General features: G+C 47.6%; 1 protein-coding gene across 1 annotated transcript in view; it reads right to left on the reverse strand.

Moving 5' to 3' along the window:
- Positions 1 to 823: 823 nt before the first annotated feature.
- ADCK1 (aarF domain containing kinase 1) overlaps positions 824 to 22723 on the reverse strand; it is a gene marked incomplete at its 5' end in the record, with an annotated part of 76333 nt that continues 54433 nt past the window's right edge. The window contains 6 exons of the mRNA XM_084286932.1: positions 824 to 1599; positions 2933 to 3126; positions 6517 to 6714; positions 6962 to 7111; positions 18344 to 18460; positions 22128 to 22286. Of these exons, the coding sequence (XP_084143058.1) occupies positions 1428 to 1599; positions 2933 to 3126; positions 6517 to 6714; positions 6962 to 7111; positions 18344 to 18460; positions 22128 to 22286 (990 nt within the window). The 3' untranslated portion in view covers positions 824 to 1427. The remainder of the gene's footprint in view (positions 1600 to 2932; positions 3127 to 6516; positions 6715 to 6961; positions 7112 to 18343; positions 18461 to 22127; positions 22287 to 22723) is intronic.

Here is a 22723-nt window from a genome sequence, read left to right on the forward strand (position 1 = left end):
CAAATGGAGACAGCACACACTCTTCTTGGGACTTACACTCAGGCACAGCCTGGTGCTCGAGTAACACACCTCTGCTGAGCAAGCTTGCTGGCAGCAAAGGGGTGTTCCCAGCCCATCCTTTGTGCCCTGCACGTAAGCCGCTTTTCACCAAGACCGTTTATGAAAAAGCTGAAATGATCTCAGCAGCCACCTCCATCTTGCGGACTACAGGAATCCTCAAAAGCAGCAGGGCTGTCTCCCAGGATCCCAAGTACGGCTGGCATAAGAGAGGCCTCTGGGCAGGGCTTCTTAGTGGCCATCCCATAGCTGCAGAATCAGACCCATCAGACCCGTCACTTGCACCACCGAGCAAGTGGCAGGTTTTCATCAGAGGCAGGAGCAGTGAGATGTCATGGGCAGGGACGAGGCGAAATGCTCGATGTGCAACACGGGGATGATGATGTCTCACAGATGTGCTGCAGCCAGGGAGGAGGCAGGCTCAGCACGGATCTGGGTGGCAAGGAGCGGTGTGTCCTCCAGGAGAACAACACCCCAGCCCATCCCAACACATCTGACACAGCACCAGAGTATCCAGCCGTGGGACAAACCTCTTGAGCAGAGGACGGAGCAAGATGGCTTTTCATTTGACTTGCAAGGAGTTAACAAGCACTGCCTGGCATCACTCACTCCATGGAGAAATGGGAACAGGACAGAGGTCAGAGGCCACAATGTCACCCGGAGTGTACAGCCAGCATCCCTCCCACAAATGTCTTTGATGCAACACATTTATTTTGCTGTGTGGCAGCGCTGTACAGTACACGTACATTACCAGCAGTTTCAGAGCCCTGAGTCGTCATCCTTCCTGCCTTCCCTGAATCCTGGAAAAGAAGAAGGACCACTGTCCCCTTCCCCCACTTCAACTGCAAAGAAATGGACCTGGGAAAGTCCAGAAACACACAGGCACTTGCAGGGAGACTCTGCAATAACTAATATAAACCCTATCGGATTTTTAAGGGATATACCAGCTTTCTCTGAGGGTCAGACAAATGTTTTGGGGCATTCTAGGCAGGGCTGTGATTCTCTTAATTTTTTTAGGATCGTTTAAGAAAGAGCTGAGGAAAGGCTTTTGCTTCCAGTGCAGTTCCACTGGAATCTGTGTGGAATTTCCCCTGTTCAAAGGGGGAGAGAAAGCACCATGCCCTTCCTGACACATGGTACTCCACACCTCCCTTTCCTAACCCATAAATCAGCAGAGCCCTGGTACCTACTCCACCTCTTGCTGCCACAGAGAGAGCTAATGCTGTAACATGCAAGGACAGTGCAGCATGTAACAAGGAACGAGACCCAAAAATAGCCCACAGGATAGACAGAAACAGTCAGAAAGGCAAATGTGCCGTGGAGAGCAGCAGTGAGAGAGGGAACAGCCAGGCCTCTCCCACCAGCTCGTGTCAGTATGTGGAATGGTGCATCCAGCTCAGGAGAGCAGTGACCCAGTTCCCCAGCCGGGACCCCTTCAGCCACAGGAAGAGTTCATACAGGTTGATCTGCCACAGGCTCAGTCCTTCTGTGAGTGAGATCTGCACCCTCCTGTAAAGTGAGTGACTCTTGCTCCTCTGATACCTAGAACAAAACAGAGAAACAGCCAAGTTAGCTCCAGCAGGATGCAGCCTGACAGGAAGGCAGCCTGTCCTGCAGCCCCAGTACAACCAACCCCCCTCAGGGGAGGCGACCGTCCCACTCCTGGAGAATCACCACCAGTGGGGACCCCCAGGAGTAGGGCTTTTCTCCAAGGAGATGCTCCTGAGGAGCTAGGGATTCCCTTTCTGGCACAAATCTGGCAGAAAAGTCAGCCTGCTCCTGTGTGAGCCCAGCTCCCTTCCCACTGCGTGTAGTGAGCCTGGGCCATGGCTACACCCCTGTAGCCCTTCCTGGTAGTACATTCATAGGAGTCCAACACTCCTGACACACTGATTCCAAGAAAAGTAACTCTCCACCTTTCTTCAGAAGCAAAGGTTAACTGGACCTTGCATTTCTCTCACCATTCAGACAAACTGCAGTTATTTCTTCTGCAAGGAGGAGGAACCTGAGGTAGGGGGAATGAATTGACTCACAGGTGGAAATCAGCTGCATGATTCCTATTCCTGGGTATTAAACACCAGCCTCATCGTCAGTCAGCCCCGACACCTTGCAGAAGCAGGCAGCAGTGAACTGGCAGATCTTTCCTACCCACAAATACTTCCCAGTGCGGATGCTTGTAATGGGCACCCTGCCCTCTTCTGGGTTACAGGGCCAAACCCTAAAACCTTATCCCACGGGCTGCACCTCCATCCCTGTCCCCAGCTGCAGGGTCACACACCTGCCCTGTGGAGAGGCTAATGGCAGCAAGAACAGCACAGAAAGAGGTGTGTAACTGAGTAGGGGTCAGACCTCAGCAGATGCTCTAATGAGTGGGAAGGGTCCATTGCTAAGGGTAAGAGGTCAAGATCCAAGTCAGGCCTTGTCAGGGCCCTGAGTGGAGGGCCCTAATATGCCTTCATGGCTCTGGCTAGCCTGGGGCCTCCTCCACACACTCTGCTTATAGGCTCAGCATTCTCTGAGCTGAGGCCTGGGCCTTCAGTGCCTGCCCAGTACTGGAGGAGTACTTAGGTATGAGCACACTGACCTCCTGGCTTAACCTCAGCCCTGTCCTGTCCCTACAGACCTGTCTGGCAACCACTCTGCCTGCCCTATAGGTCAGCTTCCTCCTTTGCCCCTGGACCTGCCTTATCCCCGTGATGTTGCATTATGATATGGACTTTTGGTTGAACCTGGTCAGCATCACAGGCCCTGCCCTGCTTGCCTTGCTCAGGACTGGCCCTTGGCCTGCTGGCTCCTGGCCCCCAGGGAGCAGCCAGCCCTCCTGATCTGGAGGCTGCTCCATGTCTGGGCCCCGGCGCCTGGAGAAGACACTCACGTGGAAACAGCTCTGATGCAGCAGCGAGACATGTTGAGGAAGGAGCTGGCACTGGCCCGCGTGTGCAGGGCTGACTCGATCCCCCTTAGCAGGTCGTTGGTCTTCAGCAGCAGCAGCATCTGGCGGGGCACGTTGTTGAGGAGCTGGGTGATCTGGGGTAGGTAAGCAGCAGCATTGGACCGGATCTCCACGTCCTGCAGTCAGCCAGGCCATGCCAGAAAGAAAGGAGAGAGAAGCTGAGAGTGCACGGGAAACCCCCGTCCAGACGCAGCCGAGATTTGGCAGGAGGAGACAGCGTTTTGCCAGACCATGACTCGGCCAGGTGCTAAAGAGCTCTTCCTGCTGTTTTGCAGCAGGCAGCTGGCTGTCCCCAGCACTCACTGCACAGGCACACAGTACTCTTGCTATATTCCACCTGCCCTTCAGTGAGATAAGGCCCCTCCACCTTACAGGCAGCATTAACAGCCTCTCAGGAGAACAGGGCGTTTGTTGCTATCTCAGCTCTTGGCCCAGGCAGACCACACCACCGTTTCATTACTGCCCTTGCAGCTTTCTGACTGAGTCTCACCTCAACAGACCCAATGCTGGCAGTGCTGCAAGTACCACAGGACTGCCTGGGAGGTCGGGCATGCTGCAAGGACAAGCAGGCTGCTCCCTGCCATGTGCATTTTGCTGTCCCGTGCAACTGATGGCTTCATGATATACCAGTGGAGCTCTTTTCTAAGCTTAGCTTAGTCCCCTGTCTTCAGTGCAGCTCAGTGGAGGTGTGAAGGCATTGTGCAGACTTTTATGCTAACCCAAAAGACCACAGAACTGCCATCTGTGTCAGACTACAGGTCCATCTAGACCCATATGAGGAAATCCAAAAAAAGTCCCTGGAACACCTGAAATCTCCAGAAACCAGCAAGACACATGCAAAGGGTAGTAAATGACTTCTTACAGAGAGTGAGGCTCCTCTGTGGGGGAGAGAAGACAGCTCTAAAACCTTCTCTTCTGTGGAGTGAGCGATGGCAGGTCTGTATTTCATGGTACGGGATGTGACACCCACCCTTTGTGAACTTCAGACTTATTACAGAGGAAAAGACCCACACAAATCTCGTGTGCAGGCCATGATGGTCAGAGGTGTATCCAGTTTACACACCATCATGTTCGTTTTGGTGTCGACACATAAATCTTTCTGTCCTGCCTCCATCACCAATCTAACACACAAATCTTCAGCAAGAAGATGTTTAGCTCTCCTAAACGTTAAATGTTTTGTTCTAGTATTTCTTGGCAGAAAATTCCTTCCTGATATTCTTATCTCTCATCCTTGCCAGCATCACTGCAGAGGCTACTTTATTTTCCATGCATAGATTTTCTTTTCTATTTCTTTCCTTTTTATTTTTAGCTCCAGCTGTTTGTACACATCACAAAGCAACCACAAGATCTGTCATCAGACCTGTCATTTTCTGTGAAGGGTGAAGCCTGTGCACGGAGGAAGAAATGAGCTATGCCACAGGACCTGAGAAAAGCCCCTTGGCTGCAGTCGCAGAGGCTGCTGCAGGATGCAACAAAACACAAACAAAATCTGATGAGATAAGGCTAGCAGCCACCCTGGGCGGTCAGCTGCCTGGCCTTGGCTCAAGGCAGGAACAACCACACCTATGGCAACCCTCACACGTTTGCCTAGCCTGCTCTTAAAACCCTCCAGTGATGTGACCCGCATCCTCCCCAGACCATCCACACCAGCATCTCTCTGGCCTTGCCATTAGATCCTGCTTTACTCGTGTTATTACCAAAATCTCCTTAGCTGAACTTTAAACCCATTATTTCTTGTCCTGTTTGCAATCTGTCTTTACCAGATTTGAAAATCCCACTTACATCTCCCCTCAGCCTGCACTCTTCTGGACTTTTTCTGCCCTAGCTTGCTCAGCCTTAGCTCATGAGTTGCGTCTGCTTGACCATCAGTCCTTGCAGCTCCCCACTGGCCTCTCCCACTTTCATCAAACCTTTCTCAAGAGGCAGTGCCCCAGGCTGGACATAGCACACTACAGCTAAGATATTGTATCAGGAGGGTTTACTTGTCTCTCAGACCACTCTGCTGCCAATCCATCCTCAAGCACATTCACCCGAGCTCTGTGCTGATGGCACCTGCCTACAGGGGCACTTGGCTCTTGCTGCTGATACGATCTTTCCAATTCACCTCTAAACTAAGGGCAAGCAGCAGCTCATTTCCTAATGTCACAGTAAATCTGCTCAGCTCCCCATTATCTGCTGCAGGATTATCCAGTTTCAGCATTAATTGTGTCATACAGGCCAAGACAACAGAGTTGGCTCCATACAAGCAATTCAGCTCTGACAAAGTTCATTAGCCCACACAGTGCACCGTGCAGCCACAGCCACAGCTCTGCATAACTTACATGAGCCAGCTTAGGACAAACACCACTTGTGAGCTCAGGTTCAATGCTGGCCCTGTAGGACTGGAGCCAGCTCTGTGTAGATTCACTGTGGTGTCTCTGAATTTTCTTCTGGAGCTACCAGCTCCAGAATTCCTCAGATCAAGCACAGATCTGCTGAACAGTCATTATATTATTTCTGATATGCAGAAAATTAACTCAGGTAGGAAGCAATCAAATTACAGGGGGGGTTCTGTTACCCCAGGTATCCAACCTACTCATTGTTGCACGTAATGGTGAGCCAGCACAGCAAATTCAGCCCCATCCATCAAAACGAAACACCAACCCAAAGGAATTTCCAGGAGAGGATTTCACAGAACGATATTTTAATGCTACTTAAATTAATTTCATTCTATCTGCTACAAATGTGTGCAGATAAGAACAAACCATAGGATACAACATGTTTCTCCCTACAGACTCTGGTCCATTTCCTGAAATCACATCACTATAGGCTCACCTCTAAAAAAAGCACAGCTGGCAGGGGCTGCTACTATTCTTAAGGCAATGTGTGCGTGTCAGGAGTGCTAGCAGGCGTGAGAAGGATCCCAGCATGTGTGGATAGGAAAGCGGGGAGAATATAAGTGGCAATTTCCTAGATTTGTAGTGATTGAGTTGACAGAATCTGCAGTTAAGCAACCTTGACTCCAAGTTAATAGGGTTTCTGATTGGGAGGTAATTTCCGAGGGTTTTTAGGAGTTTGTATCAGTGCTGATAGTCATTTACATGAATAGTGATAATGCATTATCCTTCTCGTATCTTCCCACTAGGCCTTTATGTCTCCTCTACCTCACCCTATCCTCCTTGCTGGTTCCCTGCACAGCTGCATTAAACACTCCTTTTCATTTTAAGAAAAGGTTGATCTACAAATGTTTCTCCTGCCAGAACCAGTGAACACTTAGCCATTAAAATATCATACAAAATTTAAGCAGCCCATGACAAGTAAAACGGGAAGATTAAGTTTAGCCGCTATAACACACAGCGTAGAAGAATTCCTGGCTTACTCTAGCTCAGCTGCCAAGGCAGAATTTGCTATGGAGCTGCCAGGGGTTGCCCAGTATCACTCTGGTATCAGTGATACACGTGGTTAGAACAGGGAAGGTACCCGAAAAGAAGGAGGGCACGCAGCAGGGGAGGGCACACAGGTCCTACCTCGCTGGCTGAGACTGGTGACCGGTCAATGCCCCTGTTGACGGACTCCCAGGACCTGGCGGTGAGCATGCAGGCAAAGAGCGGGTACAAATCCCCCGCCCCGAGCCGCCGGCTGTACTTCTGCACCCTCTTCATGTCAGCCTTGATAAGGGCCTGCCACAGGCGGCAGTAGTCCATGCGGAACGACTCGCTCAGCACCTGGGGAGGGAGACACGGCCCTCAGAAGTTCGCAGAGGGCAGGGAACAAGGAGGAAAGCCTTGTGCCCACTAGCCATGCCCTATCCCCCACCTCAGAGCCAGGAGATGCCCTTGGAGGGTTATGGTAGTAATAGGAAAAATGTATTTATGCAGGCTTTGAGGAGCAAGGCTGCAGCTGGGTACGCTTTTCCAGCCCAACACCCACCGGCAGCCCCGCAGGGCCTTGGAAGCGCCCCCAGTTACACACCTGGTAGAGCCCGTGGTCCAGGAGGATAATGTGGGCCTTGCCAGAGGCTGGGCACTTCTTCACCAGCACATTGCCTGGGTGCGGGTCGCAGTGGACAAAGCCATTCACGAAGATCATTTCACTGTAGAGTTTCCCCAGGTTGCGAGAGATCTGTAAGGAGAGAGGAGCGGGTCACACACTGCCACCCCCAGCAGGGTGCGTGCCAGGGAGGAGAGGGGAGGCAGCCCCTGTGTGCCAGCATGGGGGGAGCAAGGGGCTGGCACATGCCAGCGTCCCCACACAGGGCTCCTGGGACCCCTCGTGCTGACAAATGCACGGTACAGCTGCTGGTGTCTGCTGCACAGGGATCCACACGGGGTATCACAAAGATGTTTGCAGGGTTAGGGATTATTTGCGAACATTTTCTGGCAGGAAAAACGGTAGGAATGTGGGTTAGGAATGAGGGTTTTGGTCCTGTGGGAAGGAATGGGGTTTCTGGTAAGGAGGAGGAAAATGAGACAGCAGATGGTGGCAGATAGACACTGACAGGGAAGGTACTGAAGAAGCTGCTGGGGTGGGTGAAATGCCACCTGCATGAAGACTCAGGTGTTTCCTCCACGGATGACAGCAGGGCCCGGTGGAGAAGGTGTAGGAGAAGATCAGCCTGCCTGTCTGCTTACCGGAATGAACGTAGGCTCCCTCTGCCCTCCCTCCACCACACTGTCCCCTACTCTCCCCCTTCCTTTCCTCAGTCCCACACTAATCTGATTTACGATGTCTGTGAAGATGAAGCAGCACAGAAAAGCTGTTTAAATCATCCTGTCATTGTCGTGTCCCTCCATGCCACTGCTTCTCATCACCCAGAGATGTTATTAAAGTGAACATCTCCTAGGAGCTACTGAACATCCCCAGGACCTCAGATCAATCCCTCACCACACCAGCACAGCAACCTCTCACCCTGACATCCCACTGCTGGTCCTCCCTGACATCAGAAAGTGGCACAGTGCTCCACAGCAGAGTGCTGAACAAGCAATTAAAAGACAATTAAAAGTCAATCGTTATAAATGATTTCAAGGAGACACACGACGTAAGCAGCAAACAGGCAGCTGTCCCCACAAGCGGAGGGGGCGGAAGAGGTAATGGTTATACCAACGACAGCTTGTCCTGCAGAAAACCTGACAGCTAGGAAAGGGCTTGCTTTACCCACCTGTGAAATGCAGCCACCTCTGAGAGGAGCGCAGTGGCTGTTCAGGGAGCCACAGAACAATGCCACGGTACTGCATCAGGACAGGGCATGCGGAGCTCCAGGTCTGGCTGAGCCACCAAGAGCCCAGGAGAGCAGCTGGAAGCAGACCAGCCAGGTGCAGAACAGCATCCTGATGAGGAATGCCCAAGTAACTACAAGTGAGAAGGACACATGGGAACCCTTCCTGCAGCACAGCAGCAGGGACAGCTGTAGAAGCAGGTGGGACAGCCCCCCTTCCCTCAGGTGGCACCTGGAGCGACTACTGAATCACGGGGATGCTGCTCCATACCAAATCACCCACGCAGGTGCTTTAGCTGTAAAATTTGGAAAGTCCAAAGTGCCAGATGTTCTGACAGCCTAGAAAAGGGAAGTAGAACCTGGCAGTCAAGGACATGTCACATAGTTTGTCCTGAGCTAATCATTCATTCATGCAGACTCCCAGGGACCTGCACTCCAGGAGACGTGGACCTGGACATCATGACTGCTTCAGGTGCAGGGCAGGTGTCCCCTCTTGAGCCACCATCAGCAGACAGGTTACTATCCTGGTCATAGCCTTTTACAGCCCAAAACACAACACAACAGAAGCTTGGGATTCATCTTCCCACCTTACCATGGGTCACCTTAGAGGGGTCACAGCCTTGCTCAGGGGTACAAGACAACCTTTACTTCCCCATCCCCTCTCCCTTCTCTGCCATACTTATATTTACTTTACCAGAGTACAGCCTTGAATATTTCCAGCAGTTAATGCACTGAAACTAAACTTTACAGCTTCTTTAAGAGAGAGGAAAGCATTCCGTATAATTTAGTTAGCATACAGAAAATATGTTACAGGGATTTATGATAAAATAAAACAATCTTTACCTTTGAAAAAAATAAATTTACTTAGAGTAAGAGATGGAGCTGCACACTAAAGTATTTTAGCTTATTTTTGGCTGCTGACATACCTCTAAAATTGAAGAGAAATTAATTTAAGATAGAAAGCATCAGTGCTGTTGAGTTCTAAACAAAAAGGAAGGCCATATTTCTAGAAATCAGAGTATAAAATAAAAATAGTGACCCATCATTATAATTCAGACAAAAGGAATTCATGTTTCTAGAGCAAAAAGCTAAGAAATAACCATGATGCCCTTACATACATTAATTGCAATATAGCTCCACGAGTCATCAAAGACACATATACTATATATAGGACCTTTGGTACAGATGTGTCATGTGTCCAATGCTGTAAGTTTTTTACTTACATAACTTCATTTTCTGTACATAGTTATCTAATGTGCACTTACTGAAGTACTGAAATGTGGCTATTATTATAGGATTCTTAAACTTAGTACAAAAAGACTTTCACTAATGATTCAGAGAGGGAAAAAAAAAAAAAAAAAAAAGGAAAAGGAATGTAAAAATTGAATTCTGTTTTTCTCAAAGTTTCCCAGCTTTCTAGCTCTACATCCCAAAGAGGCCAGAGAAAGGGGACTGGGACAGGAAAGGGAAAACTAAAAATAAAGGTAAATATATTCCTTCTTCAAGTTTTCATCTTTTTCCTAGCACTCACATCATCATTACACACAGCAGTGAGCAGCAACAAGTACCGTCACTGACACAGCTTGCTCTCTGGATGAGATACAAGGCTTTGCAAAAGACCTATGCATCTACAACCTGTGGAGCAGCTAATGTGTGTTTGGTACAGTTCTGTGCCTGTATATTAGCAAAAATATGATTTCTTGGTATCAGAAAAAGTATATGTCAATGAGTGTTTGTTCATGCGTGGATAACTGTAGGGCTGTTGTTTCACATGTGCTTGCTTTTTGAGTTCCTCTCTCTGAGACCTCAGTGACTACTGACAATGATTCCCAGTAATTTGCCTGGAGTGAACTCCCCTAAACTCCGAAGCACTCATCTTCTATTGACACCCTCTAAGCAGTTTCAAGAGAGATTCACAGACAGGGTGCCCTAGGGGATCAGTTTGTCTTGGTGCTTGGAGTGTATACAGGCTCCCCTGGTCAGGGAAGACTAACAGCAGTACATGGTTTTCCAAATTAATCACCAGCCAACACAGTTTACTTTTTGAATATTCATAGAAAAAAGTTCTTCAAACACTTGTGGAAAAGCAATTGGAAGAACCTGCCATCTGTGTCACCAAACTTCCCATAGATGCTGACCCCTCTTTTGCTTTCTCCAGTACAGTGCCCCATCACTACTGGCCTTTGGTGCATCCTTACTGAAAACGCCACTGAACAAATAACTTACAAACAATTCACTTTGGAAGAATGTAGTCAGGTGAAATGAGAAAATGAACACATGAAAACCTCTGCTCAGGAGAAGAGTGGAATTCAGCATGCATTCAGGCTGTGTAAGACCTCAGGGTGAAGGTGCATAGCAAATTAGACAAAAGGTTGCAATGATTTACGGAAGCAAAGACCAAAGTAAACACACAGGCATTTTGTTATGACATGGTGAGGGCATCATTCCTTTCCCTGTTTATCATCCAACACAAGGTCCTTATAAATACCAGGGTCTCCCAGCATTGTTTGCTGCGCATGGTAAAAAAGAATAATGATAATCACCCTTGGAATCCTGCATTCACTTCAAGACACCTCATTAAGAGAGATGCAGACAACATGGAGCGAGTTTAGAGAAAGCAAATAAATGAGCAGGATGCAGGAAGAATGTACTTAGGAAAAAGATTAAAAGAACTGATGGCTCTGGAGTTGGCTAAAGAATACCAGAGAAAAGACGGTCTACCAATTTTAAAAGGCTTGAATACCAAGGAAACAGAGGCACTTGTAGCATTGAATGTGCTATGAGAAATACAACTAGGTAGAAGCAGGTGTAATCAAGAATAGGATAATTTAGGCATAACCTTATAAGAAACAATAAAAAAACGTGCCAGTCAGCAAGCAGAGCTGAGCTTGATATGTCAGATTGACACCAAACTCGAGCTTTGGCCCGAGGCACATCCTTGCCTATTGCCAGAAGGTGTGTTATTGCCAAGAAAGTTCAATCTGTCCCTCTGTGCTGCAGCAGAACACGACGACTACAGCCACCAAGAAAGCCTGTGTCCTCACCAGCCAACGCAAATAGCAACCTGCCATTGCCACGTGATATGACATGCCCGTGACACTGTGTCAGGCAAACCACACCTTTTCCACCCAATATTTTAATATTGGAAAAAAATGCTTACAGGATATAAAAATGCTTGCTATAGCCTTCTTTAAGGTAACTACGGCATGATAAAGTCTCCTCTGAGCCTCCTTTTCTCTAGGCTAAACAACCCCAGTTCCCTCAGCCACTCCTCATAAGACTTGTTCTCCAGACCCCTCACCAGCTTCACTGCCCTTCTCTGGACACGCTCCAGCACCTCGATGTCCTTCCTGTAATGAGGGGCCCAAAACTAAATACAGTATTTGATTTGAGGTGTGGCCTCACCAGAGCTGAGTACAGGGGGATGATCGCTTCCCCAGTCCTGCTGGCCACAGTTTCTGATACAAGCCAGGCCACCTGAGCACACTGCTGGCTCATATTCAGCCAACTATCAACCAATACCCCCCTGTTCCATTCCACCCAGCAGCTTTCCAGCCACATTTCCCCCAACCTGTAGCACTGCTTGGGCTTGTTATGCCCCGAGTGCAGGACACCACACTCAGCCTTGTTTAACCTCCTACAGGTGGCCTCAGCCCATCGGTCCAGTTGTCCCATATCCAGATCCCTCTGCAGAGCCTTCCTGCCTTTGAGCAGGTAGGAGGTTCCTCACACCTGACCTGAGGTCACTCACACCTGACTTGGTGATGTCTGCAAACTTACTGAGGGTGCACTTGATCCCCTGATGCAGATCACTGAGAAAGATATTGAAGAGAACTGGCCCCAGTACAGAGCCCCAAGGGACTCCACTAGTGACCAGCCTCCAGCAGGATTTAACTCCATTCACTTCCCTCTGATAACTCCCAGCATATTTAGGAAACTGTTCTCATTAGCTTTTAAGTGCATGGCTTTTCACTCGGTATTTCTCATTTTTATCCCTTTCTATCATTCACGTCCTCAAGGCCACCAAGTGCAATTGCTACTTCAGTCCTCTACAATGAGGAAACGTCTCAAACTGGTGCCATTCACAACCTCTTTCACAAAGCTCTGTTTGTGTCAAGGTCATTACTGAAATTATGAAGATCAGTTTGAAGAGCAAACCTTGCAAAACTCCACTGTGATAATTCCTCTCATTACCATTGCCTCTATCAGTTTCTCACCTACTTTGCAACTTCCCTACTAATCCCCACCCTTTCTGTTTAGCTGACTCATACCCAGCGTACCAAGTACACCTACTGCATTTTTGTCATCTAATTCAGAGGACCCCAAGCCATAGCGCAGGTAGCAGCAGTGATGTATTTCTTCTTGTATATACAAGCCACTTCTTAACAAAACAGCATGCCCAGCTGACAGAACAACCTGATAATAACAAAGCACTGGAAAGTCCATCACAAATAAAAACCCTTACAAACACCAGGCTGATATGCCTAGTTAGCAAGAGAGAGATGAGTGAGTGCAAAACTCCTTCAGCAACAAGACGGCAGATATACCATGTTCACTGGTAGCTGCAATGTAAAAAACTGGCCAGAGTTATCCAGGAAGAGTCACTGATACTTTCCTGGCCTCCTGAGTAATCTGCAGCAGTCCTGGCTACGTGCCTCCAACTGACACAAAGAAGAAGGGCAAAGAAAAACATCATCCTGTGCATGGTCATTGTAGAGCTGATCTCACTGCCTGCCTCTGATAAGACCCAGATGAAACTGCCTGATAGGGCACTATCTTTTCTTGTCCCACCTCCATTTGTGACTGTCTCTTTAGATCAGGAGCAGATACTAGTCTCCGGCCTTAATTTGGCTGTAATATTTGCCAATTATTTTAAGACATGGCGACACTAACTTCTATTGATCTCATTAAAAGTAAAGGTCGTTGTGCAGCTCATTTCTCAGGGCTCAATATTAGCTCCTCAGGCCAAAAGAATAGCATTGATTTTGGAACCTTAATCGAAGGTTAATTGGATTGAAGAGCGTATTGGGTTTTTGCTTTCTTCTGCAGTTGTTATTATGGCCATTGTCTAAGGGTTTGCTTAATCCTGCTAGTACAATCCTGCCCAATTAAACTGGTGTCAAATTAGCGAAGGGTGTGGACAGAGAAGAGCCACAATCTGAAGCCTGCTGTATGTCTCTGCTCTGAAATGGCTCTTGTCCATAGAAGATTAGGATGGTCACACACAAGAGATCCAATTTCACACTTTGTCCTCTATGATGCAGTTGTGAGGATCAAAACACAGCGCTCTGTAACGTAGCACTGTTGCTATCTACTGATCTAGCAACATAGCAAGGTGATATCTGGACACATAAGATGTCATTAAGATTCTGGAGCAGCTTTTAGGGCTTCCAGAGTGTACTCCTAGCATGCCCCATACCCTCTTTTGGGAACTAAAGAAATTATTTTCCTGCTCGATGCCCCATCTTCTACTGCATTTAAATGGGAAGAAATATTCTGACTTAACTAGCCAGGGAACTGAGGGGCTAGCTTAGTAAGTTTCTACAGAGAAGACCAGTTGTTGTTCATTTGTTATTTGCATCTCTGTCAGGCCTGAAATTGTCAGGGGGATCATTTTCCCTTGGCTTTAAATTGAGTTGTATTTCCTTGGATTTAACGTAAAGCATCTTGCTGAGACTCTTGAGCAATTGATTCACACTTACGCTTGAGACTGACTTCCAGTAAGAGAAGGGTTTGTGTGTAATTTAACTCTTTATGTGGTATCTTTGCATAGTTCAGAAGCTGGAAATGCTGGAGGTCACCATCCTTGTTTACCAGTGCCTTGTGAACTGTCATTAAGCTTCAGGCAAGAAGAAACGTAGGAGAATCTGTAAGGAAACCTCTCCCCAGACTAAATCAGCAGGTGCAAAGAGCAAGAATAACCATTTTCCCCAAGAACTCCACGCTCCATTTCATCTAACACTTGAGTTTTATAAGCACAAATACTTGAGACATGAGAGGTTTCCATACTTGCACTGACAAAAGGATTCCACCCTGGGAAATCCCATTTAAATTTTAGCAGCCCCAAGCCAGCGGCTCCTGGCTCTTGGCAGAAGGGTAAATCCCACACTGAAAGCATATTTCAAGTTGCAAAGCTGTCAACCATCAGAAGGTAGCTGAGCTCTTTATTGAGCTAAGAGATATCATTGCAGTGAGGATTCCATTTAGTAACAGAAGGAAGCAAAAAGCCACAATAGGATGAAGTGACAGATGGCAATAATTGCACACAGTAGCTCATCTTAAGTATCTTAGCTGTTTGCTTTCACTTCTCAGCTGGACAAAATGTTTCACTGACTTCTGAATCATCCACAGCCCATGACCAGGCACTCAGTGAGCTGAAGCACACAGCACCATTTCCTTTCCTGACTCCAACACAAACCAAGGCAATCATGGTGAGCTCTCCACCTGCCTGCCAGTACTGGCTGGCTACCTGCAGGCAATACAGCATGTGCCACAAGCACACCTCTAAGCTCCACAGCTCCCATAGCCCACCAATCCAGCAGCCTCTGCAGAGATAGTCAGAGCACCTACAAGGAGGAACAAGGAGGACCTATGCAGCAGATCAGAGATGATGTCAAGATTTGTATATGGATGAAGTCTTTCTAAATGGATCAGTTAAAATCAGAATAGGTGCAAAGTGGGCATGTGTGCCATCTGAGGTCTTCTTTAGAAGTCTTTGCTCTACGTAGCCTTCCTTTCCTCCTATGTATGCTACAAACAACTTGAGAGCCCCTCAGTCTACATTTGTCCTCCCTTCTCTGCTCTGCCCACCTCCTCCAAATATATGTTCCCAAGCAAGCATGTAACTTGTGTCTTGAAACAGGAACAACCCAGTTTCCAAGCAGCCCCTTTCTTAACCCTGGTCTTCCCTCAAAATTCACACCAGCTCATTCCCTCGTAACTCCCTTCTCCAGGCTTCCCTCCCATTGTCAATATCCTAGCTGCATTCTCATCCTCGGCTACACTTACACATGAATAAGTAACTGTTCCACAGGCAGATATTTCAGTGTTTGCACTTGTCTTTAGAAATCAAAGCCTTCTCTGATTAAATGCCATTACAGTCCAGCGCTTGGACGGATCCAGAGAGATTAATGTGCTTTTGGGCAGCTTTAATGATAATCCTGCTACAGACGGTATTAAGTAAATGTCAGTAACCTGGTTTGAAGGGAGCTTTCACCTCAGGGATCCTTTCCATTTAGAGGAGAGAGGCTCAGCTTGCTTTTCAAGGCTGCGTTGTCACACAAGAGAAATCCTGCTTAGTGAAGACTCGTATTCCTCTGCCCAGTAAAACAAAATGGAGTAAGATGATAGAGGAGTTGATAGATAGATAGATTGAGGTGATTTACAGGGAGCTAATGCATCTCTTAAAAGCCAGAATTGCTGTCTAAGTCACATCATACTTTTGAAACCTTTGTTGCCACCCCCTCCTCATGCTCCTTTCAGTGCCTACTGCCTTTTGTTCACTTTGCCACCATGCCATGAAGCTCCTTACCCATGGCATCAACAGGAGCAGCTGATAATGGACCTCGGTTGTATTTGTCTCATCTGCTGCACCTCACCAGAGAAGTGGTCTGGGGTGTGCATGGCTCCTACCATCTCCCTGTGGCCATAATAACAGACCTTATTCCCCATCACATGCTTCTGAGGGGCTTAGTATCCACTCCTTTGATTACTTCGTTGGCAATCAGTAAAAGATAATCATTAATTTTGGGGGACAGAGAGAGAAAAGAGACAAAGAACAGCTCAGCACAGGTACTGAAACTGCAGAAATGTCGAATCCTACAACTGAGCTGAGTAACATCATATAACTGACAGATTGCCAAAACTTCTGAGGCTTATACCTTGCTGTAAGAAAGAGCTTGTTGACAACTTTCTTTTTTTTTTTTTTAAATACATTTTAGACATCATTTAGAGACCAGCAAAATATGTTGTTTCCTTGCTGCATGGAACCTATTGTGCCAAGATGTCACAAAACAACCTTACAAAAGGGGTGGATGAACAAAAATAAGAGCTAAATTTTCATCCTAAATCTCTCCTATCGGAACAGATCTGCTGCCCAAGAACTTTGAGGAAGCCTTGTTCAAAATCTGAACATTGTTCAAGAGTCCTCTTGCTAATGCATCAGAACAAGCCTTTCTGCCAGTTTCAAGACTGAATATTGAGAAATATTCAGTTTTGTGTCTGAGTGCTGTGGGCTAGATTTGACCTCTGCCCATACAGCAGAAGAAAAGGACTTATGTAAGACATGTTCACTCAAAGAAACAACTCACTTTTGACCAGTTGTTCTGTCTGGGTGAATGGAGCTGACTGGGTGTTCTGCCATGGACGAGACTTTTTAAATCTCTTGATAACAAAGTACATGAGCTATCATATTCTCACGAGTCACACAATGGTGCTCTTTGCAGACCAGATGCATCATTGAGGTACTTACCTTGGTAAATACAAAGAAAGATCATCAGCACAAAATAGACACAGAGAAAGAATTGTGTCTACCTCTGAACAGCTGACAAACATCTCTCTGATGCCCTGCTGGGAGGAAGGAGAAATACTAGCGACCCAAATGTTCCAAATTCTTCCTGATGGAAATGTGAAAGAATAGAGACTGCACTATCTACAGGTGAGTCATTTAAGAAGTCCCTTTAATGAAAATGGACTGGACTTCTTGCTGGGAAGAGAAGGTCATTCACTACTACCCACTGACCTTGGCTTGTTCATCACAATTAGAATGGAAAGAGAGTCTTAAAACCTACTTTAACCTTTGCACTTTCCTGTATTTCAGTGGAGAAACACGTGACAAGGTGCCTGTCTTTTTGCCTGTAGAAGTTACTAGAAAAAGCCTAATTGGCTTCTGCTGGGTGTAAGACCAGAGGAAGAGGTGATCTACGCAGAGAAAAGGCAGGTTACTCGGTCCTGTAATTTGGCAGACCTCAGACTGACTTAGGGAGGCAGCTGAGAAGATACACATAACATTCTCCCCTTGTGGCGCATACCAAAGTCACATTTCCTGTTCCCTGAAAAGTCTTTGGTATGTCCTAACCAATGCCACGTGAATTTTGCCATGGATAGAAAGGGAGTGGAGAGGAAGAAGAGCAGAGAGAGAGGAAGCGTTCGTATTTCAGAATTAAGTGTATGGACAGAGTAAGTACAATTGATTTTATACTGTACCTCTTTGACAGCCAATCAGCCAAGTGAAACTTAGAGGCTCATCAATAGGGCACAAGGGGAAAGGCAAGCAGCACTGCCTCAATCAGCACTCACGCACTGAGACGTGTGGCTTTACACTGTTGAATGACTCAAAACCCTTTCCCAAGGCATCTTCTCAGACCTTCTTGGAAGCAATGCCTTCTTTTCCTCAAGAATCTCTTAGCAACAAAGAATCCCCAGCACCCTTTTGACATCATGCCACACATACAAATTATTTCACTCATTGGGGAAATGTAGGTTCTCCAGGAATGGAATCTGGCAGCTATTTAATGAAGGGCAGCAAAACTTCACAGCAATATAGGACCAAGAAGCAAAGAAAACTGTACCCAGTTGCATCCAGAAGAAAGAGAGAGATTTTGGAAAGCAGACCAGAACAACACATGGCAGAATATTATGCAAACCACCATGGCTGAGATTCCAGCACTCCTGCAACAAGAATCACCTAAGGCCTGTAATTTACATCTCCTTTATAAGGAGACACAGCTATTGGGTTACAAAGGCTACATCCTGTGCTCTGGAGAAAGTTAATGCAGGAGAAAGAGAGGGGAGGACAAGGGACGAAAAAAGATCAGAACCTGAAGCTGTTCCTCTAGGATAACAGGAACTGCCATCTTGGAACAAGCCATCGGTGTATTTAATATAAGAGCATGGTTATCACTCGCAATCTGTCTCCTTGAAGATATCTCTAGCTGTGCAATCCTAGAGGACAGTGTTCCCCAAAAGGGATTATATACTTTCCCAGGAGCACAAGAAACGAGATTTTTCAGATTAATTGCTCTGTTCATATCTGTATGTGCTGCTCCCTTTTCTGCCCCTTCCTGTTCTGTCAGTGTTTGTGTCCAACATCAGGTTTGCATTGCCCACCATGCCCAGTTCAGAAATGGCTGAGAACCTACCTCATTGACATCAATGCCATTCCTCTCCATGTACGCTCTGTCGTTCACCTGCCCCCCTTCCATGAACTCCATGAGAAGGACGCGCCTTGTTGAGAGCTCCCAGTAGATCCTGGGGACCTGAAACAAGAAAAGATGGGTCAGGTCAAATAACAGGCAGGGGAAGGAAGGAGAACATACCACACACAACCCAGGAAAGGAATAAAAAAGGAAGAGGTTGAAGCGAGGCCTTGTTTCTTTCCTGTGCACTAGGGAGGTAAATCCAACTATTGTCACTGCAGGCCTCTTCCCCAGGACAGCAGCAATGTGTGCAAGGACAATGCACCAATACAATGGCAGCAGAAAAAGTGCTTGTGCAACATTTCAGGCCCCACTTTACAAAATCTTCACCACTTCCCTCTCCCATTACTGTTTGATAGCTTTCTTATTTGCTCTGGAGCTCCTACAAGTGGCCTGTTTAGCACCTATTGCAACTTTCTGAATCATCCACTTGGCTCCTTTAGACAGGAACTGCATCTCGTTTGCTATGTACAGAGCTCACTTATGCAGCTCTAAAAATGATAAGCCATCGTCATAAATTGTATCTCAGCAGTGCCCCTTGGAACACAGACGCATTTGAGCTGACAAACCCTGTGTACTTAGGCCATCTGCAATCAAACTGGGAGAAAAATCAAGTGTCACAAATAAGGAGCTTGTCATAGAAACCCTGGGAGACCCTTAACTATCTTATTGCCAACGTGACACAGTAACGAGCATAAAATGTCAAAGCACTTTTCATTCAATCTGCAGTAAACCAAGCTGAGTGAGGTCTAAGTAAGAGGCCCTGTGTCACACAGGGAGGCAGTGACGCAGCATAAAAGAAGCCTTCACTTGGGCTGGCTCCCCCTTTTCCAGCCTCTCTCTCTAGCCCAATTCTGAGTGGAAGTTCCTACTGCCAACAGAGTCATTGATGAAGTTCCCTTTGGATATTCCTGACATCATTGTGCTCTCAAGCTGTCCAGGTTCAACTTCGCATGCAAAAGAAATCAGAGAGGTATATTTTACCAAGGACTTAAGGCAGCTTCATCCACCCCCATTACTGTGCCCCAGTAGAGCAGTAACACATTTTGGATCCTGCAAAGAGAGACACAGCCATACAGCTCTCTCCCCTCACCTACGTGACTTTGCCATAGACTCAGGACTCACACACTGCAAGGATGCAGCACACTGAGGTAGAGCAGAAAAAGGTAAGGGATGTTGTCCACCCAGTGCAACCAAAGCCAGAGGAACCAGCCAGGCCGCTGTGGCTCATCAGTGCCGAGGATCCAGCACACTCAACGAGGATTCAGTTACTTGCAGCCATGGTGATTGCATACTGATGGACAGCTCCACCATGTTGCTCTCTCACTCCCCCTCCTCAAAAGAACAGGGAATGGGGGTTGTGGTCACTCCACAGCCCTTCACATCCACTACTCCTTCACAGTCACTCTCTGCCCCTGCTCCACATGGGGTCCCTCCCACGGGATGCCATCCTTCCCAAACTGATCCTGTGGGGGCTGCCCATAGGCAGCAGCTCTTCAAGAACAGCTCCCACATGACTCCGTCCCACAGGGTCCATCCCCCAGGAGCAAACTGCTCCAGCACAGGTCCCCCACAGGCAGCAGCTCCCCCCAGACACCCTGCCCCTGTGTGGGCTCCTCTCCACGGGCTGCAGCTCCGGCCCAGGGCCTGCTCCTGCGGGTGCTCTCCACGGGCCGCAGCCTCCTCCAGGCCACATCCACCTGCTCCACCGGGGGCTCCTCCACCCATGGGGGGGCTGCAGCGTGGAGATCTGCTCCATGTGGGACCCATGGGCTGCAGGGGGACAGCCTGCTCCACCAGGGGCCTCTCCACAGGCCGCAGGGGAACTGCTGCTGTGTGCCTGGAGCACCTCCTGCCGCACTGAGCTTGGTGACTGCAGGATTGTTTCTTGCTACATTTTCCCACTCCTCTCTCCCAGCTGCAGCAGTTTCTTTCCTTTGTTAAATCTGCTCTCACAGAGGTGCAACCACTGTCACTCATCAGCACAGCTTTGACCAGAGGCAGGTCCCTCTGGAGCTGGCTGGAACTGTCCCTTATCTAATACGGGACAGCTTCTGAGCTCTCCTCACAGAAGCCAGGCCACCCCAGCAGCTCTCCTGCTACCAAAACCTTGCCACATAAGCCCAACTGCAGCAGCCTTCCCAGCTTATCTGCATGTCCACTCTTTGCAAAGTTTAGTGAGAAAGCAAGCCAACTCCAAAACTAACAGTCACTAACAGTCCCCCAGCCCTTCCAGCTGCTGTGGTGTGCCTCCCAGACTCACACATCCTTGCTGCCTTAGATCATTTCAGATGACACTCATTCTTGTCTCAGGATTTACAAGGGCAAGTCACAGGGCTTACAAAGCACCATCGATGCTCTTGGAAACGCCTCTCTCACTCACAGATGAATTCTTCAGTGATTTTTTTAATTACTCACAGATGTTTGTCTGTAATGCCAGTGCATGGAAACAATTTATCTCTGGCTTTAAAAGCTCAACCAGGTTCACAGCACAAAATCCACTTCTCAGCTTTCCTTCATGTTTAGGAAAATTAATGATACCGGAGCCCAATTCTTCCGTTGCCTTTGGGTGATGAACACATCTCTGAATTGGCAGGTCAGACGGGAGGATCCATTATTCAGCCATCTCAAGCCATTTGTTACTGTTACACATATTGATATCATGATAGCTCCTTAACCCAGCAAGAAGGCGATTGGCCGTCTCCATGGGGATTTACTTCCCAGTATCCTAGTTACAGCTGCAACAGAGCTGCAGCTCACCAAGGTGCATCACTTCTGATAAGCGCCCACTCAGCAAAATCACTGGCCTTTGGTCTTCTGCAGCCTCAGTGGCTTTCAGCTATCTGTGTCAAGGGAAAGGCCGCTTCCTGCCCCTGGGCTCCAACAGGACTGCCCCAAACCTAAGGTGACAAGGAATTATAGTCCTTGCATGGAGGAAACAAGGAGAAAATGGGTGCATTGGCCTGTAAAGTCTAGCAAAAACTCACCTAATTTCAGGCATCCATCACTTCCATCTTGGGATTTCTGCACACACAGGAGGTTAAAACCTCATTTTAACATGCATATAGGGGAGTGTCCAAAAAAGTGTGCATCTTTTGCTGCCTTTGTGCAAATGCAGTTATGTCAGCGACTGCAGCCACAGCATTACATGGGCTTGATCGTACTTGTGTACTTACAGAATACACACAGCAGAAGCTTGTGCCCCGTGTATGTCAGCAGAAGATGTTTGTGTGCAAGTTTGAAGACGGGAGCATATATCTACAGAGATGGTGATGAGTGCATGTCTGGCTGTACTTGAGACATCTGTCAGCGACCTCTGTCTGTGCACGGCTGGAGAGGTGAGGTACATGTATCAGCAAGGAAGAGCGCAGTATGGGAGCAGCTGAGTTTGTGTATGAAGGTAACATGAATGCATTAGCTGTCGATGTGTATGCAGGATGTATGCTTACTTTCAGAGTGAAAACGTGCTTTTCTGCAGGAGGAAAGATACACGCAACCTACTTCCTCATGGGATATGCACACAGTCCACCCAACACTACTTGACATTATCGGCCGCATTCTAGCTTTTGCTGTCCATATTAGCAGAGCAGTCTAGAACGAACAACACAAAGGGACTGAACTCCTCTCTCCATCTATATAGTTTTTCCAGGTGATGAATGAGGTGAATGTGAGGCATAAACTGAGATTATTAACGTACATACATGCATGAGAATATGTACTCCCTCACCTTCAGGAAGTCAAAGTTCCTCAGCATATGAGCAACCTTCTCAGCATTTCTGCCTTCATTGAGAAAATCCAGCTCCAAAGGTAGATTCTTCTTTGCTTCTTCCACCAGCCACATGAACTCAAAATCTGGAAAGATCTGCTTCACAACCAAGAGGAGAACCTGGGAACAATGAAGCAGACAATCAGCCACTTGCCAGCTCCAAAGCCACACAGCTATACACAGTGCTGCGCTGTTAGCTACACAGAGCAGATGCTGTTTTGACAGATTCATTCCATGTAACTTACAGACCCCCCACCAAAGAAAAAAACCTTCCTCCTGCACCGTAAGTGCTTGTAGGGTTCCTGCAGTATCATAGTACAACATATGGTGTCATGCCTTGATTCTGCAACACAAATTTTGGCTTGCCCTTCCACACAGGCACATCTATAAGTTGCCTGATGAAACAGACACAAAAGGGCAGTGCTAGGAGCCCATCTGCCCCCTACCTAGAAATAAGTGAGCAAACCTCTGAAGAAGAGAGGACGAGGCCAGATCTTGCCAAGGGAATAGCCCAGAAGTGACTCTTTTCTGAGTCTCTAACTTCTCTAATTATACAA

This window comes from Netta rufina, assembly GCF_964035555.1.
Source record: "Netta rufina genome assembly, chromosome: 5".
NCBI lineage: Eukaryota > Metazoa > Chordata > Aves > Anseriformes > Anatidae > Netta > Netta rufina.